The 17,765-nt window shown below is 31.3% G+C and overlaps 1 protein-coding gene across 1 annotated transcript; it reads right to left on the minus strand.

Annotated features, from left to right (window-relative positions):
- Positions 1-930: 930 nt before the first annotated feature.
- LOC100795815 (putative U-box domain-containing protein 50) lies at positions 931-8,621 on the minus strand. The gene is made up of 8 exons (XM_006603326.1): positions 8,456-8,621; positions 8,251-8,363; positions 7,744-7,868; positions 5,764-6,205; positions 5,199-5,339; positions 3,644-4,183; positions 1,640-2,311; positions 931-1,128 (listed from the first exon to the last, which is right to left on the minus strand). The coding sequence occupies exons 1-8, from the start codon at positions 8,619-8,621 to the stop codon at positions 931-933; spliced, it is 2,397 nt and encodes a 798-aa protein (XP_006603389.1).
- Between the last annotated feature and the right edge of the window lie 9,144 nt (positions 8,622-17,765).

A 17,765-nucleotide genomic window follows, 5' to 3' on the forward strand; every position in this document is an offset into this window, starting at 1 on the left:
TGGATTGGTTCATCAAAGCAAAATGGAGATATAATCCCTGCCCGCAGTTAATTGTTTTCGCTTTTAAATAGTAGTAGTTGAATTATTTTATCTTAGCCTTTGACATATAGAAGTGAAGAATACCATTCGACCATGATTATAGCCAATAAACCCGCTTAAGGGTAATTACTTGTTAGAAATACCTAAGTAAGCTTAAGAGGTGTATTACCTAATTGGTTATCAAAACGTGCAGACCCATAGACCTCAAGTCCAGTAAGATCAATATATAAAGGGGAGAACTCAGCATGTAAGAGGACTGATTCATTCTTGAATACCCACTATATATCATCAACAATTTTGAACCGAAACATTATTTGAACGTTGGAGTACCTTTTGTATATATCCTCGCTCTTTTGGACTCACACACGGGAGACTTCGACAAGGGACCATTAGAGAAGACCCTTCGGCATAAGGGTTAGTGTCCAGTCTATTTGTGACAGGAACAAAAATATTTTTGTGTTATATTCTACATATTTTCAAATTAATTGTGATATTTTTGAAATAAATAAATTTAGTTATACTATTTTAAAAATTAAAAAAATTCAATTTATATTTGTTATTTTATTTAAATTTAAAATACTCTTACAATATATAAAATTCTTACCGAATAAAAAAAAACAATAGTTTTCCTTAGTATGTCTATTTGGTGTTAAAATTATAATTAAATTATACAAATTTTATTATCATGGTACGTAAGTATATATGACCAAACAAGTCAACAAAAAATGATTTAATTAGTAAAGATATCCTTCGTATCTCGTAAGGGCTTGAGTTTCAATTCTGGTACCAATATAAAGATCTTGGTGGGTAGCTATAAATAATTTTGTAAAGTTTACCTTAAACTTAACCCACTGAAACTTTTAATTTTAATGAAAAGATGTGCAGTATTAATTAATTTGCAACTTTAGCTGATCTCTTGCCTTGCCAGTCCTCAATTAGGGAACGGAGGGTATGATTAGGGGTAAGTAATTTGTGCTTCAGCTTCAGGTTTTTGGGTGATATGTCATGCCCCGATTGCAACCACTCTTCTATTGCTTCTAGCTCATAAGAAAATCCATCTGCTGCTATATGTGGATTTTTCATTATTCTCTGCAGTGTACATGGCAAAAATGCAATCTTTATTATGCTTGTAAAAATACAATCTTAAAAAAAATGCTTCCAAAATAAAAGTGTAATGTCTTTATAAGAAAGAGACTGGTATAAAATATTTTACTTTTATCAATTAATTAAAAATTACTTTAAATACAATTTTTAAAATAATTATTATAAAACTTAATAATTTCAATTATATCACAATTTATAATTAGATTATAAATTTCTATTAAATTATTTTAAGAATAGTTTCACATCCAATTTTATTTCCAAATAAAAATTTGACACCGAAGTCTTTAAAAAAACAATTTGTAAATGCAATTGCAGCCACAAGGTCAAGATTTATGTGTTCATTGTCATGATTTGTGGCCGCATTCATCCACAATTCCCTATAATATAAAGAAAATACCATGAAATTGTCACTGAAATTTAAAACCTTATTTATCAATGTTTTCAAAATAAATAAAATAACCTTAAATAAATAAATAAAATAAACTTGGACACTAACCTGAAGGATAGGGCAAATGAAAACACTAGGCACATGGGTAGAATCTTGTCCATGTACGTTTCCCCCATTTATATTCCTCCATCCTTCCCTAGCAACCATGTCATCACCCTTTTTTCTGATCTCATTGAGCTCCTCCACGACTCTTGTTATGCTCATTTCTCCATTGGGCTCACAATTCATGGACATGCACCGCATAGCTAAGCCCATAACATCTCTTGCCACATCAAATGGCCATTGCTCACCAATCTCATCAAAACAAGCCTCTGTATCCATTGTCACCAAATTTCTTCTTCCATTCAATAGATTTTGCAATAAAACCCCTATTGCCTTCATATCTGATGAATTATCATTACACTCTTCACTGCACCCATGAAGCCCAAAACCTGTTATTTTTGCAACAAGATTGCAATCTAGGAGGATTTTGGATGGAGAAGGATGACAATGAACAATGGGCTTGGGCTGAGCTGCATTTAGAAAGCCCAACCCTGAGCAAACTTCTATGGCTATCCTTATGCAATCACGCCAACTTAAGACCCGGTTTTTGCTCTTGCAAAATAGCATTTCTTCCAAGCTGCCATTGTTCATGTATTCCAATACTAAGCATTTGGGCTCAGAGCAAAAGCCCAACATAGCAACCAGATGAGGTTGCCGAATTTTACCAAGATTCCTCACCTAAAAATAGTTGAATTTCATCATCAGTAAAAGTTGAAAAAAAAACAACAGAAAAAGAAAAATATTTCAATTAAAAGTACTTGAAACTGAAACAAAATACAACACTAAAACCACTTTATGCTTCCTAATTTTAATTGAACTCTTCTATTGAGGGTGTTTATAGTAAAACTAATTCACATGTAAGTTAAAAACCTATAAGCTGATTAAAAACTTATAAATTAGAAATTAGGATCTAAAAGCTAAACTAGTTGATTGAATTAAAAATATTTAATGAAGTTAACTAATAAGTTAGTTGATAAATATAAAATGACATAAAAGTGACAAGAGTGCAAAAGAGTTTCTAAAAGGTAAAAAGAAAAAAAACTAAGTAAAGAAGTAAGAACAAAAATCAAAAAGGAAAAAAAAACTACTAACTTATAAAATAAATCATTTGTTGAAATAGCATCTAAAAATAAGATAGAAACTAATAAAATAGTATATCTAACAAGCTTATTTTAATTTAACAACTTATAGACTATTAGAGCGACTTCCCCAAACAAACTCTAAATTATTCAACAATATGATATACAATATACCTTTTCATTTGTATTTTCTAAATAATTCATGTTAATCATGTGACTGTTCAAAAATAGGAAGCACCAGAGGTAGGAATTTGTTTTTAGGATTGTGTCTATTGTCGTTATATAATAGGCTTCTTTTTCTACCTTTCAACATTAATTAACAAATATGGATCTAACTCCTTCAAAGTAAGAGTAAGTAATCATAGTCGTTGATGAAAAATCAGTAATCAATATTATGCACGTATACATAACAAATCATGAACGTGGTGAAATATCAATGATTGATTTTTTTATTCACGATGTATTTTATTTTTACTCACTTTAAAAGGCTTCTGACAAGTAATGTCCTTGTTATATTCAAATTTATTCATGATAATTTTCAACTTAATGTTTGATTTAAGGTGTTTTTACTGTGCTTCTACAGTTAAAGAAAGAATCCCAACAAGCTGTTAATTAATAATGGTGTACATATTTTTTTATATTATAGTGTATTTTTTTTAACAGAGAGATATTTTCGTTCATGTTTATTATAATATTTTTTATACTATTAATATTATTGTCCAACCATATATAAACAGGGGAGGAATCAACTTATTCTAAGATTAATTTTTTTAATTTTTTTTCATTTTCATTATTTATTTTTAATGATTATAATGAGTAGTGAATCTTTATTATTATATTTAGAAAAATTAATGATTAAGATAAAAAAATAAATCTTCTTAAAATTATTCTTGGAACATAACACAGTAAGTTTTCATTGTGGTTTATTTACCTTGGCTTGGAAATCTAGTTGGGACAAGTCAGGAACATGATTGAGCATCTTGATTGCAACAGTGGAATGATTAATTTGTCCTCTGTACACATTGGTCCAATTCCCATCCGATTTCAACCTCATTTGCTCTGAAAAGTTTTGGGTGGCTAAGGTGATCTCCTCCTTTGTGTACTCCCTCAAACCACAACCCTTTTCTATCAGCCTACACTCATTCTTGTGGCATCTTTTTCTCTGAAAAAATTCAATGCTTCTATTCATTGCATTCCTTTGTTTCCTTAGACCATCCATCTCCATAAGCATCTCTGTCTTTTCAGCCAATGCCTTCCCTAGTTTGGTTTCAGCTTGTGGCACTGCCAATGTGTAAATATGAAGCCTGTTTAGGAGCTCTGATTGTTGCTCTGCCACTAAACTAAGCTTTTTCTTGCTATCCTCAATATCCATTTTAATTTTGTGAAATTGTTCTTTTTCTGCATCCAGATCCTTCCTCAGTTCTTCCTTTCTTGTCACTTCTTCCTTTATTAGATATTCAAGTTCTTCTTCCTGCAACAAGAATTAATGATAACTTTTGTGATGAGAATATGGGTGAAACTTGTTGAAGTGTTCAAGAGAAGTATATTTATTTTTAGATCAGTATGAAAAAATTAGTTTTAACATAATTAATTAATCAAGATATATATCCAAATTAATTTTAATTAAAAAAATTAAATTAAAATCTGCTTTAAAGAGGAGAAGTTGATTATAGTTAATAAATGCTATAAGCAAACTCTCTAATGCATTATTTTAAATGAATTTAATTGGAATGTTAATAGTATACATTTTTTTACATCATCAAGTAAAATGTCACATATTTAAAATGTTTGAATCATATTCTAAAAGTTATAACTACTTTAAAAGTTATAGTACCATATATTGTGAATATTGATTCACAATGTATAAAAGTTTACATTGATAATATATAATAATTAAACTTATTTTATATTAGTTGAAATTATCAAAAATAATTAAATTTGTAACTTTCATGTCTAACAAATCTTATTTAATTTTATAAATTTCAATAAATTTTAATTAATATAAAATATGTTAAATAAAATATTATAGAATATATTCCTATTTTTTTCTTCATAGTTTGTCAAAAGGATAGAAGTAAAATACTACAATTATAGATTTCATAATATTCTCTTAGTATAATTTTAATTGTCCGATAAGAAAAAAAATATTTTAAAATAATTATTATTTTAATTTTTTTAATATAACATTAATTATTATTTTTATTATTTATATCCTTTATATAATAATGGTGAACTATAAAATCTAAAAATAATTAATGATAATATAAGATTAATTATATAAAATTATTATTTATTTATTTATTATTTTATTTCTTTAATTTTAATACACAACAATTATTTTAGTAAGGAGGGAGTATATTTTAACCCAAAAGCTGAAGGATAATAAATGAGTCTTTCAGTTATGTGTTCTCATCTAATAATCTATTTCGAATCAATTTACTAATCATGCCTGAGTTTTTAATAAAAACAACAATAAATGTTATTACCCGACGGTTACACAAATAAATAGCCCATTCAGCTTTTTCATGTCTCTCCCAATTGGCCTCGTCTTCTTTCCTTTTTAATTGGATGGTTCTGTAAGCTTCATTCACTTTATCTTTGAGTATGTCAATATTTTCTGCGGCACTCTGAGTTGATATTCAATTTGGACAATATGTTGATGAGTCTACTATGTGACATAATGATTAATGAGAAACAAAATAAAAGAAAACCAAACCAAAACGAAAGAATGTTCTTAATTAAATTAACAGTACAATTAGTAATGAAGGCCATATAATTAAAGTCAGATTGGATGAGTTTTTCACCAAGTGCCTCTTAGAAAATATAAATATTTGTTTGTTAATTATAATTAATTTATATACCTCAACTTTCCACTAGAAGTTAAAAAAAGTATTTTTTTTAAAACTTACATACATAATTAATTTTGGCTTAGACGAAAAATTTAGTTTATTTTATCGCTTTATTTTCTTTTATTCTCCTATGGTGTCTTTTAAAGAAGTTTTCTTTTCTGTACCAAAAAAAAAAAAGAATTCATAAAAATGATTTAGTTACCATGTTATTCGAACTGTTACGTTCTTTGACATATGGCTCAACTGGGTTAAAGTGGGAAACATGGTTGTCTTGGCCAGAACTTCCTTCCTCCAAATTTAAAGACATTAACTCCTGCGCATAATTTTCAATTTCTTGGAAACTAAATTTCCATTCGTTTTGGTTAAGATACGGCTCGAAATTTGTTGAAGATGATGATGGTGCGCAAGAACTTCTATGTTGGGTGTCAATGGTTTTATCAAAGAACATTCTCTCTAGCCAATCTATACAATTTATCTTATCTCTCATGCTGGCAATCTTGAACCCATTATCATCCTCCATGATTATCTCGTCATTCTTCACTCGAGGTGTAACTTGTTTCCCTCCAAAGATAACGAACAACTCACAAAAGGGTGGCTTGTGCTGATTAACGTAGAACAATCCGTTAACGTCAACTTCCGATTTCCTAAACCAGAAAAAAGAAAGTGATAAAAGTCATTGAATTGTTAGACTTTTATGTTTAATAATTAATTAACGTGTACTAATATTATAAATAATTATATTAGTTACTTATCATCGGATTTATTTTATATATTTAAAATTAATTGAGCTTATTAAATTATTAAATAAGATTATACCATATAAATTTAAATAAATATATATCACGGTTGATTCATTAAGAGATAATAAGAATTATTTTAAGTTTATCTTTAAAAAAAAATGCTTTAGGAAGGGATATATAATGAATCTAAGTATTTATTTTAATTCTTAACAATCTAACATGACCCAAATCATATTTAATTCTTTTAGAGTTACCCTTCATCCTTATTATTTATTTTCTTGAGATCTAATGGTTACAATAAGTAATTAATCTTAACCATTAAATTTCAAGAAAATAAAAGATAAGAATGAAGAATAAATTTAAAAGACATATTATATATATATATATATATATATATATATATATATATAAAAGAATTAGGGGTGGGAATAGGGACGTAACAGGAAAGTTAAAGGAAAAGGAAAGCCAATAAAAATAATGAGGAATATAAAGGGGCACATGACTCACACCTAAATTGTAATTAAAGTCTTACTTGATTATAGAAATGGAAGTTATGGAGCAGTAATGTAATAATTGTTAGTTTCAAATAAATAATTAATTGTACAGGCCTATCAAGCTTATAAAAATCTTTTTAATAAGCCTAAGTCTGATCTATTTAATTTAATAGGCTTTTAAAAAAGCCTGAATCTAACTTTTTAATTAAATAGGCCAGTCCAGGTCAGGCTTTATGTAGGCCAGGTCGTAAGCCCCTGTAGTCTGGTCTGGCCTATTCTCATCCCTAATAAGAATTATAGTTACTTTTAAAATAAATTAATCCATTCTCCATATATTTATTCACATGTGTGTATGAATTTTAGTTTAAGAATAAAGAATAAAAAATTAGGGGTGACAATATAGGGTGTTGGCCCACCTATCGGCAAAAAATGATGGCACAAGTTAGGTGACTTAACCTACCAACCCACATTATTCCATCCTGTTTAACCCATGAACCCGATAAGGTGGGACAGGTTGACTTGCTAACTTGTCATATATATATATATATATATATAAAAGTTGTCACTTAGTATTTTTTTTAAGTTTATAGAATTATTTAAAAATTAAAATACATATTTATTGTTATTTTTATATTAATATTAATAAGAAAATTTATGTTAAAATCAAATTTAGGATTAACAATTAATATATGATATATCTTGTTTTATGAAATAAAATATTAATTTTCTTATTTATGATGGACCAATCCCCAATCAATCCTTAACTAGAAGGGATCAACATTTTTAGCCTACCATTATAAGATGGGTCAGCCCGTCTCAACCTCCTTTACGATCCAATAAAAAAAATACTAAAATAAGAATTAAAATTTTCAATATGAATTACATGCATATATATATGCACGCACGTTCTTTACTATGTAAGAAAAGAGCAAGGAAAAGAAAGAGTACAAGGAAGGCTTCATGAATGAAAATCCCATGATCAATTTCGTTATTCCTAGACCATGGATCAAGTCTATAGTGCGCTTTTCCATTGGCTCATCAAATTTCTCAACTTCAAGTGTTTCAGCTGGCACCTGCAATATATATTGAGAAATAGAACACATTAATTTACTACAAAAAGAATGTAATTGTAATAGTCATAGTTTTGTTACCACAATTTTATACGATAAAAAAAAAGAAATTTTAGTATTTAGTCGTGATTAGTCTATTGTATTGTATTATCAATTATCAATGTATTATTCCCTTAGAACAAATTAAAAAAGAAAAAGGGAAGTAATATCAAAATTTTTGGAAAATCCTTAGTTTTTTTTTTCAAAACTAGATCAGATCTTAACCGTTGATCAATTTTAATGTATAATATTTTTTATATATAAAAGATTAAAAAAAATATGAATGAATGGTGGACACTCTCCAGTTTTTTTATAATTAATTGGAGAGGATCCATAATTTCCTCACATTGTCACATAAAGCTATATACTTGGAAAGGAGCTTCTGGATTATCCTTTGCTCATGTTTCCGGATACGTTCCAGTATCTTTTCAGACGCGCCTTTTGCAGGGAGTTTTCCGACTGCAACAAAATCCCAAAACCAAAGTGATGAAACCCAATTGAACTTAAATGTAATGAAAAAGAAAATTGAGACACAAATGTAAGGAAAATACGGAGTGTGGGAACATATTTCTTGGAAGTGTTGTAATTCACATGAAGAATGACAATAGAGCAAGGATGGGAATTCCATTTCTTCATCGCCCAACTCAAAGTTTGAAATCCATCTACAATATCATAGCCAACTGCAACGTAGATTTTTTCTGTCTCGGTTGCATCCATTTGTTGAACCAAACTACCCTATCAAGAAGAAAGTGTGACACCCATGCAGTATTGTTTGTGTTGACATATTTATTAGTGTAAAAATCTCTTTGTAAAAGAAAGGGGAAAAGGTGGTCGTTGGTATATCGTCATTGTCAAGGCTTCTCTTTTATTTTTGGCGATTTTCACTAGTGTGCTTTGAATTTTCTTTTGTCACTGCTATGTAATATTCTTCAGTATCAAATGCAAAGTAATTTTGTTTTATTTTATCAGGTTTTCCTGGAGACGGCCTTTAGAATTATTTGTATTGTCTATAAAAAAATAATTTTTCTTTTTTTAGTTATAACCTACCGGTTCATTGAAAATAACTCTAACTAATCTAGAATTTGACAAAAAATAAATAAAGTCCGATAAAAACTTAATTTTTGTTAAGAATTAAACCCAAATATCACCCGAACAGTTTAACTTTAATTTCAACGTATTAATTGCTTATACACAATTACTTAATTAAAAAAAAATTATTTGTATCACTTTTCACGCTTCCCAAACTAAGCTAGGTAATATTCTTCGGTATCAATTGCATTTCAATGGTAATTTTCACGCCACTAGCAAGTGTCAAAAGCGTTCAATCAAAACTCAAGACTTGAATGCTCGCTCAATTATAGGCTAACACTCGCATAAGACTTATTTATTAAACAAAGAAAAATTGTTGATCAATCGAGGTGCAACAAAGAACCTTTATTAAAAGCTTCAAGGGAAACCAATAAAGGCTAAATCAGTCATTACAACATTAATTATAAATAAAGGATTTAACATGATATTTTTCGTAATGTGTGCTTAAGTGATTTAGGTAACTTACAAGAATAACAATTAAATTTAAGTTGAGTACATGTAATTAATTAATTAATTATGAGACCATGGTTTGTGATATGTGTGTGTTTAAAATTTGTTTTAAACATGAATAGTAAGTTTTAGAGTGGTTGAGGAGAGATGAGTGGACCTTGAGTGATAGGAATAAGGTGGGTGAGTTTAAGAAGTGAAGGGGTGTGATTAGAAGGAATAGGGAGAGTCATATATCTCCATTGGAGAGTTTGAGACCTTGAATTTATTTACTCAAGGGACCTTGTAGCAATACTTTAATCGAGTTTGAGAACTAGTTCAATGTTAAAGAACTCTCTTCTTTTCTTTCTCATCTTCCATTTTCATTTTTCCTCCATGAACACTATTGAAAGTTCATAAAAATGTTTATTTTCATGGTTTTGATCTGGTTTTTGTTGGTTTATGGGATTTAGGGGATATAGATGGTGTGGAGTTGTTGTGTGAGTGGGAGAAAACTTGCACCCTGGGCCCAGAGTCTCCTTCTTTCCTCATTTTATTCATCTCTAAGCAAGTTTATTGAGTTTGGATAGGCAAGGGAAGCTTGAACCATTTTTAATCTTATGTTTGATGTGTGGAATCACTGTTTTTAGCTCATTAATGGTGTTTTAATTCGATGTTTATGTTTGGAAATGAAAGATTTGAGATGGAGTTGGATTAGGACTCATTAAAGGGACAATATAGAAGAAAATTATGATTCTGCAACTTGTGGCGCTTAAGCGTGCATTAGGTAGCACTAAGTGCAACATAGGACCAGCGCTATCAAGGGACTGTGCTTAAGTGCATCCTTGCAAAGTCCAAAACTCAGTTAAAAAGACAAACTTTGGAAAAGTGGTATGGATGATAGTTGTAGCTCTGGATGTTAGCTAACTAATACCTTTGTTTCACTCAAAAAGAATGTTGACAATTATAGATATGCTTAAATTAGTAAACAAAGGTCAAGATGTCAGTAACAAGTAAAAGTTTTATATAGATTGTAATTTTAGGCATAATATACTTCCAAACTAGGTCTTTGAGTAACATAAAAGTTGGAGATAATCTTCTTAGCTTTCAAATGAGATAAGAACCAAGATAATTGAGTTAGTATACCTTTATTTATCATATTTATAAGCTATGAAGGTCATAGGTGCATAATAGAAGACGAAGGAGATAGTAACCCAAAACATATGAGATGTTTTGATAACCTTAAACATGAAGTATATAGTTGTTATAAACGATAGAGTAATGCATATTTATGATGCGTGGTTTGGTCTATGATTTTATTGTTGCTAATTTATCATGTTGCTGTTGGGAATATTATATTGATGATGAGATAATTATGTTAATTGACAAATGTCTTGAGTTGTGTTGGTTGATTTCTTGATGATGATATGAGATGTGGTTGAGATGATTTTGTTTTATGATTAGAGTTGATTTTATGTTGAGATCATGAGATTCACATTCATATGAGTTTTTGGTGAGTTCATTGCAAGAATTCAAGGTATTGGAATGTCTTGCTATGCTTATTGAACTATAGGTGGGTTAATGAACATGATGAACATATGAATGGTGCATCTATGATATTATAATCTCTTATGGTGTTGAGATTCGTGAATGAATTTGTGATGACATATGTGAAGTGACAAAAATACCACAAGAAGGGGGTTGCATTAGGGTTTTAAAAACTTTTAATTCTTCTTTGAAAACAAAAAGGTTTCTGATGTAAGTTCAGAATGCATTTTGATATCTGTCATTTTGATGCTTAGAATGTTCTAATGCGGATGCAGTATTTATGACAACAATGGTGTTTTTATCATGAACATACACCTTTACATCTTATCCACTTCTAGATTTGTCTGAGGAACTTCTACAATATCCTAACAATTTGTTAAGATTATTTGTTCCATTAACAAATTTGGCTAATGTAGTTTTTAAGGTTCTAATTTCCTCATAAAGTTTGACAACATCTTGAGGTTGACCCTTAAATTCTTAATTCTTTAAAAACTTATCATTCAAGAATTTCATAGATATTTTGTGTTCTTCACATTCCACCCAGAGATTATGTTTACTCATGTTGAGTTCTTCATTATATTTGTGTGCTTGTGCATATTCTCTCCATAGATCATTTCTTTCTTCAGTTTGATAAACATGAAGTTCATTTAGCTTCTTCAGATCCTTTGGAAGATTTTCATGTTAGACAAGTGACCTCAATAACTTAAGAGAGGGGTGAATTAAGTTTCAAAATTTTCCACTAACAAACTTCAATTATCTCTTTAAATGATATATGACAGATTTAATATGCAGAAGAAGAAGTAATAAACAATTTAATCGATGCTCTTTAAATGCGCAAGACAAAATTAAATTGCAATAATGTAAATCAGATAAGGAAAAGACAATTGCAAACTCAATTTATACTGGTTCGGCCACTTCCCATGCCTACGTCCAGTACTCAAACAACCCACTTGAGATTTCCACTATCCTTGTAAAATTCTTTTACAACTTCTGAACTACCTAGGGATCCCTTTCCCTTGTGTTTAGAAAAATTCACAAATCAAGAGACTCACAACCTCTTGATCACAACAACAGTTTTCTTTTTGAAGTACAAAAGTTTTTCTCTCTTTTAGAGAAGAAAAATACAAATTGAAGAAGAACTTAGAAGAATCCTTAATTGATTTGCAAGTGTTTGACCAAAGGTTTGTTTTTGAGAGAATAAGACAATGAGGTTCTGAAAAACTCTAAAGATTTTCATAGACAAGTCACATATTTATAGGCTCTTGGTGGCTTCCCAAAAACTTATGAAGGGATGTGACTTTTGAGAGTAACTTTTTAAATTTCAAATTTTCTGAAAAAGCTTTTTAAAATAATTTTGCTTCTGGTAATCGATTGCCAGTGGAAAAATGTCTTTTTTAGAAAATGTTAAAAATATTTTAAAAAACCTTTTTATAATCAATTTAAAAAATATGTTGTGAGGTCAAACCTTTGCAATCACTAAGAGACTCTTTTAACAAAGATAGACTAAGACTTAACTTTCTTCTTGATCTTTGTTTTCTTGGTCTTGATTTGGACTTGAAATAAAACTTGTGTTGCTTTTGTTTTGCCATCATCAAAACCTTCATACACATACATTCACATTCTCCCCCTTTTTGATGATGACAGCCAACTGAAATCATTTACAGAAAATAATTTCTTTTGCGAGACGATCACTCCCCGTTAATTTTGCAATCATTACTTAGCAGAAAATAGTTTGCAAAAAAATATATACCCTATACCTTACATGATTCTCTCCCCCTTTGTCAAAATCAAAAAGACAAAAGCACCAAAATAGAAAGAATCATTCACATAATAACCAATCATTCACAGAGGAATCAACCAAGTGCGAAACACATCAAGGCTTAAATAACAAAGAGGAATATCAAAAGTAGTAAAAAAAAAAACCAAGTCCAAAATAGAAATATAAAGAACAAAATCCGAAAGAAACCCAATGCAAAAAGTTTGAAATATCAAGGAAATTAAAGATAGATAGTGCTAGAAATCAGGACAAATATGTGATTATAAGCAATCAATATAAAATTAAGCAATCAAAACATTTATGAGTATGAACAATCATGAAAAACAACCATCAAATGCAATTATTATAAACATTCAAAGTAATCAATAATCATAAACAAGCAAAACAACCATTAAAAACAGTCATTATAAACAATCAAAACATTATAATAAAAAAATAAAAAATCATCATAACTATCAAACATAATCATAAAAAACAATCAAAATAGTCAATAAAAAACATGATGAAAGCTTGCTTGTGGGGCTTCTATGGAGGCTGGATCTTTGAGCTTCAATAGGGTCCTTTAATGGTGATTTTCCACCATGGAGATGCAGCGGAAGACAAAGGAAAAGAGGTGAGAGGAGGCGCCATCTATTAAGGAATAAGCCATGGAAGAAGGAGCTTCACCACCAAGATGAGCCTTGGATAAGAAACTTGGAGAGGATGCTTCAATGGAGGAAAAGAATGAGAGATAGAAAGAGAGAGGGGGGAACACGAAATTGAAGGAAGAAAAAGAGAGAGAAGTTGAACTTTGAGTTGTGTCTCACAAGACTCTCATTCATCAAAGTTACAACAAGTGTTACACATGCTTCTATTTATAGACTAGGTAGCTTCCTTGAGAAGCTTTCTTAAGAAAACTTCCTTGAGAAGTTTCTTTGAGAAAACTTCCTTGAGAAGCTAGAGCTTAGCTACACACACCCATCTAAAAACTAAGCTCACTTCCTTGACAAAATACATGAAAATACAAAAAAAAAGTCTCTACTACAAAGACTACTCAAAATGCCCTGAAATACAAGGCTAAAACCCTATACTAATAGAATGGCCAAAATACAAGGCCCAAAAGAAGGAAAAACATATTCTAATATTTACAAAGAAGAGTGGATCCAACCTTAACCCATGGGCTCAAAAATCTACCCTAAGGTTCATGAGAACCCTAGGGCCTTCTTTAGTAGCTCTAGCCCAAGCCTCTTGGAGTCTTCTATCCAATACCCTTGGGGGGTAGGATTACATCATCGCCTCCACCTTGGAAAGGATTTGACCTCAAATCCCGAGGTTTTTCATACTCTGGGCTCCTTCCCTCGACACCTGTAAAAAGAATAAAATCATATGTATTAGTGGTGTTGGGTGTGTTAGAGTAGGGTAAGGTCTGAAAACTCCTTTCATGAACATCTTCTCATGAGGGAACATGGTTCCTCACCAACTCAATGAGTGGTGCTACAAGTATAGAAAAATATGGGACAAACCTTTTGTAAAAGTTTGTTAAGTCATGGCAGCCCCAGATTTCCCTTATACTTGGTGGAGTGGGCCAATCAGGAATGACCTTTATTCTCTTAGGGTCCGTGGGAACCCCAAGATGTGGAGGTTGTCTAAGAGGGGAAGTTTCTTTAATATTTGTCATTATTTCAAAATGACTTTCCTTCTTAACTAACCTCTTGGAGGAGACACTTACCTCCTTACACTCCTCCTTAACCATTAAAGGTTGTCCTTCTTCTTGGGGGTAGATTTCTTCACTAGATTCTTCCCCTTTTGCTTCTTCACTTTCACTAGAGGAAGGTGACGTAGTAGCCTCATCTTGGCTACTATAAATGTCTTGGCTCCTCATAATCATGGTTTTTGTGGTGGGGCATTGAGAAGTAATGTGTCCTCTTCCAAGACATTTAAAGCACTTTATAGAGCTAGTCTTCTCTTGCATACTAGCCTTAGGGGCTTGCTTTGCTATTGTCTTCCCCTTATCACATTTGGGCTTAGAAGGTGTCACCCCTAAGATGCCTTGACCTTGGTCTTTCTTTGGATAAGAGTGAGGCCATAATATTTTGATGTAGACTTCTTTTTAAGTTGTTGCTCTACCCTTATTTCCCAAACTAAGTTAGCCTCTACATTGTCCTTCCCATGGAAGTATGGGAGGTTAATGTTAGCCTCTTGAGGCTTTCTTTCCTTTTCCCTTCTATGGGAGTGAGGACTAAGATGTGACCAATGCCTTCCTTCATAATAGTCATGAAGTTCTTCACTTAGGCTCTTGCAAGAGTTATGACTACTATAGAAGGCATATTTTTCTCTTTTCATTTCTTTCATTATTTTTTCTTCTTTCTTCCTCTCTTATTTTCTTTCTTTCATCTTGACTTATTTCTTCCACTCTTTTTTTCCCTTTTTCTTTTCTCTCTTTTTTTTCTTTCCATAACTTGAGGGAACTCAACTCATCTAAGATTCTAGATAAAGGGTCTTTATGACTAGTACCCTCGCCATTAACACTAGATGAATGATGACTCATGTTGGTTCCTAAGTTGTGGTTCTTTCTTGTTAGAGGTTTGAAAACAAAAGGTAAAAGAAACTATGGTTGAATCTAGCCAAAATAAACACTAAAAGAGGTGTGAAAGATAAGGGAAAAAACTAATTGGTAAAATGCAAGCTATCTAGGTGGTTTGACAATGCAAGGTAAAGGAAATAAGCTATGAAAGTAAGCAAGAAAAGTAAACTAGGTGAATCCTAAGAGTGTTTGGATGACCACATTCAAGGTTCCCAACAAAACACTCACTATCCTAAGGAAAAATTTCCTAAAATTATTACACACAAATGGAATTTTGGTAACCTATTGGAGGCTCCCAACACACTTCCAATGAAAGGCCTTTTTGTTACAAAACTTGAAAGCAATGAAGGTAAGTAAATTGCAAATTACAAAATTACAAAACGGTCCTCAATTTTGGTGGTTGTTCTCTCTTTGGTGATTCACTCAATTTGGAGTGCTTCTTAGTCCAATAGCTCTTAAGGTGGTTGGCCCCTTTCTTCTTGACTCAAATTCTTCAAGGGATGGCACCAATCCTCCTTCCAATTCCCTATATGGCAACCCACAAACAAGGAAACAAAGAGACAAGCAATAACCAAAGACCAAAAAAAATGAAATGAAAGCTAAACCAATGGAATTTTAACAAGACAATTTTTCAAGGATTACTCAACAGTTAAAGCAATGAAAAGGACATAGAAGCAAGCTAGGACTCAAAGAGAAACTTAGAATGGCTCTAGAGTAGAGTAAAAAAACTACAAAAAAAAAGACTCAACAAACCTCTAGCTTTGGAACTTGTTTTCACAGTAATTTTCAATTGAAATTTCAGAACTAAGATTGGTATAACATAGGCACCAGTTATAGAATAAATTTTGAGCCAAAACAACAAGCACACTTCCCTTTCACTTTTTTTTTCCTGGATACTGATTTTTCTGCCAACTTGTGTGATTTTTAGTATTTTTTACTTTTATCCAAATCACTTGGTTCTTTTTTTATAACTTTTTTCCAGATGTCTAGCAAATTCAGTAAAAATTTCAGCTCAAAATTCGAAATAACCAATTCTCAGTAATTTTTACAAGTTTGTATGTCCAAGCGGCCAGCACCAGCGATTTTTTTTTAAGCATGGTATATTGATTGCCTTGGGCTTACTTTCAACCTTCCTATGTATGTTGAACTCACTAGGATTGTTTACCACAGTTTTAGGAGTTCAATATCCACTTAGGATCAACATTTCAGCCAGCAATTCAATCACCAAAACTCAAATTCACAATAGACACAATCATAAGGAAACCTAAAAGTTCAAGAAAAGGTTCACAATCGAAGACTCTCTAAGAATTTTGCATGAACATGTTAAGGACTAATTAACATGAAAGATTTGACTCAAATAAAATAATAGGCTAAAATAATTTCATACACTCATGAACAAATGAGTTAGACAAAGAAACAAGAAAATAAAATTCAGCACAACATAAGAAATCTTATGTGACAAGTTTCATGACTAGACATGACTTCTATGACAAAACTACAATAGGTGAACAAGTCACTCTAGATTTTTGAGGTTTTCTTCTAATTTAATATTTTTGTAAGAATTTTATGATTTAGGTTTCAGACACAAAAAATAACAAGACAAAACTCAAAGGAACCTAAACTCAACACAATTCATGGTTCAAGAACAAGAACAAGAAATTTGAACCATAGAAAATCAAATCTAGCTTCTATAGCAAGTTTAAGCGGTGGAAACTCTAAAGAATCATGTTAAAAACATTTAACACAAGACATGTGAGGAGATACATGGAGAAAAAATGAAGAAACAACAACGGAAGAGAAGGTAAAGCAAAAAATTAATGGAGGTTTAAGGAGCACCTACTTGAAGCTCTTGTGCTCTGATTACCACTTAATGGAAGCTTGCTTGTGGGGCTTCTATGGAGGCTGGATCTTTGAGCTTCAATGGGGTCCTTTAATGGTGATTTTCCATCATGGAGATGCAGCGGAAGACAAAGGAAAAAGAGGTGAGAGGAGGCGCCATCCATTAAGGAATAAGCCATGGAAGAAGGAGCTTCATCACCAAGATGAGCCTTGGATAAGAAGCTTGGAGAGGATGCTTCAATGGAGGAAAAGAATGAGAGACAGAAAGAGAGAGGGGGGAGCACGAAATTGAAGGAAGAAAAAGAGAGAGAAGTTGAACTTTGAGTTGTGTCTCACAAGACTCTCATTCATAAAAGTTACAACAAGTGTTACACATGCTTCTATTTATAGACTAGGTAGCTTCCTTGAGAAGCTTTCTTAAGAAAACTTTCTTGAGAAGCTTCTTTGAGAAAAATTCTTTGAGAAGCTAGAGCTTAGCTACACACACCCATCTAAAAACTAAGCTCACCTCCTTGAGAAGCTTCCTTGAGAAGCTAGAGCTTAGCTACACACACCCATCTAAAAACTAAGCTCACCTCCTTGACAAAATACATGAAAATACAAAAAAAAGTCCCTACTA

The sequence above is a fragment of the Glycine max genome, chromosome 18 (genome assembly GCF_000004515.6).
Source record: "Glycine max cultivar Williams 82 chromosome 18, Glycine_max_v4.0, whole genome shotgun sequence".
NCBI classification, from domain to species: Eukaryota; Viridiplantae; Streptophyta; class Magnoliopsida; order Fabales; family Fabaceae; genus Glycine; species Glycine max.

Excerpts from the sequence above, each read along its gene's own strand:
- LOC100795815 (XM_006603326.1), bottom strand. The coding sequence starts at position 8,621 with ATGGATGCAACCGAGACAGAAAAAATCTACGTTGCAGTTGGCTATGAT. Across the intron at positions 4,184-5,198 it reads TTTATTTGTGTAACCGTCGG|GAAGAAGAACTTGAATATCT; the intron begins GTAATAACATTT and ends TTCTTGTTGCAG. Across the intron at positions 2,312-3,643 it reads AACTAGATTTCCAAGCCAAG|GTGAGGAATCTTGGTAAAAT; the intron begins GTAAATAAACCA and ends AACTATTTTTAG.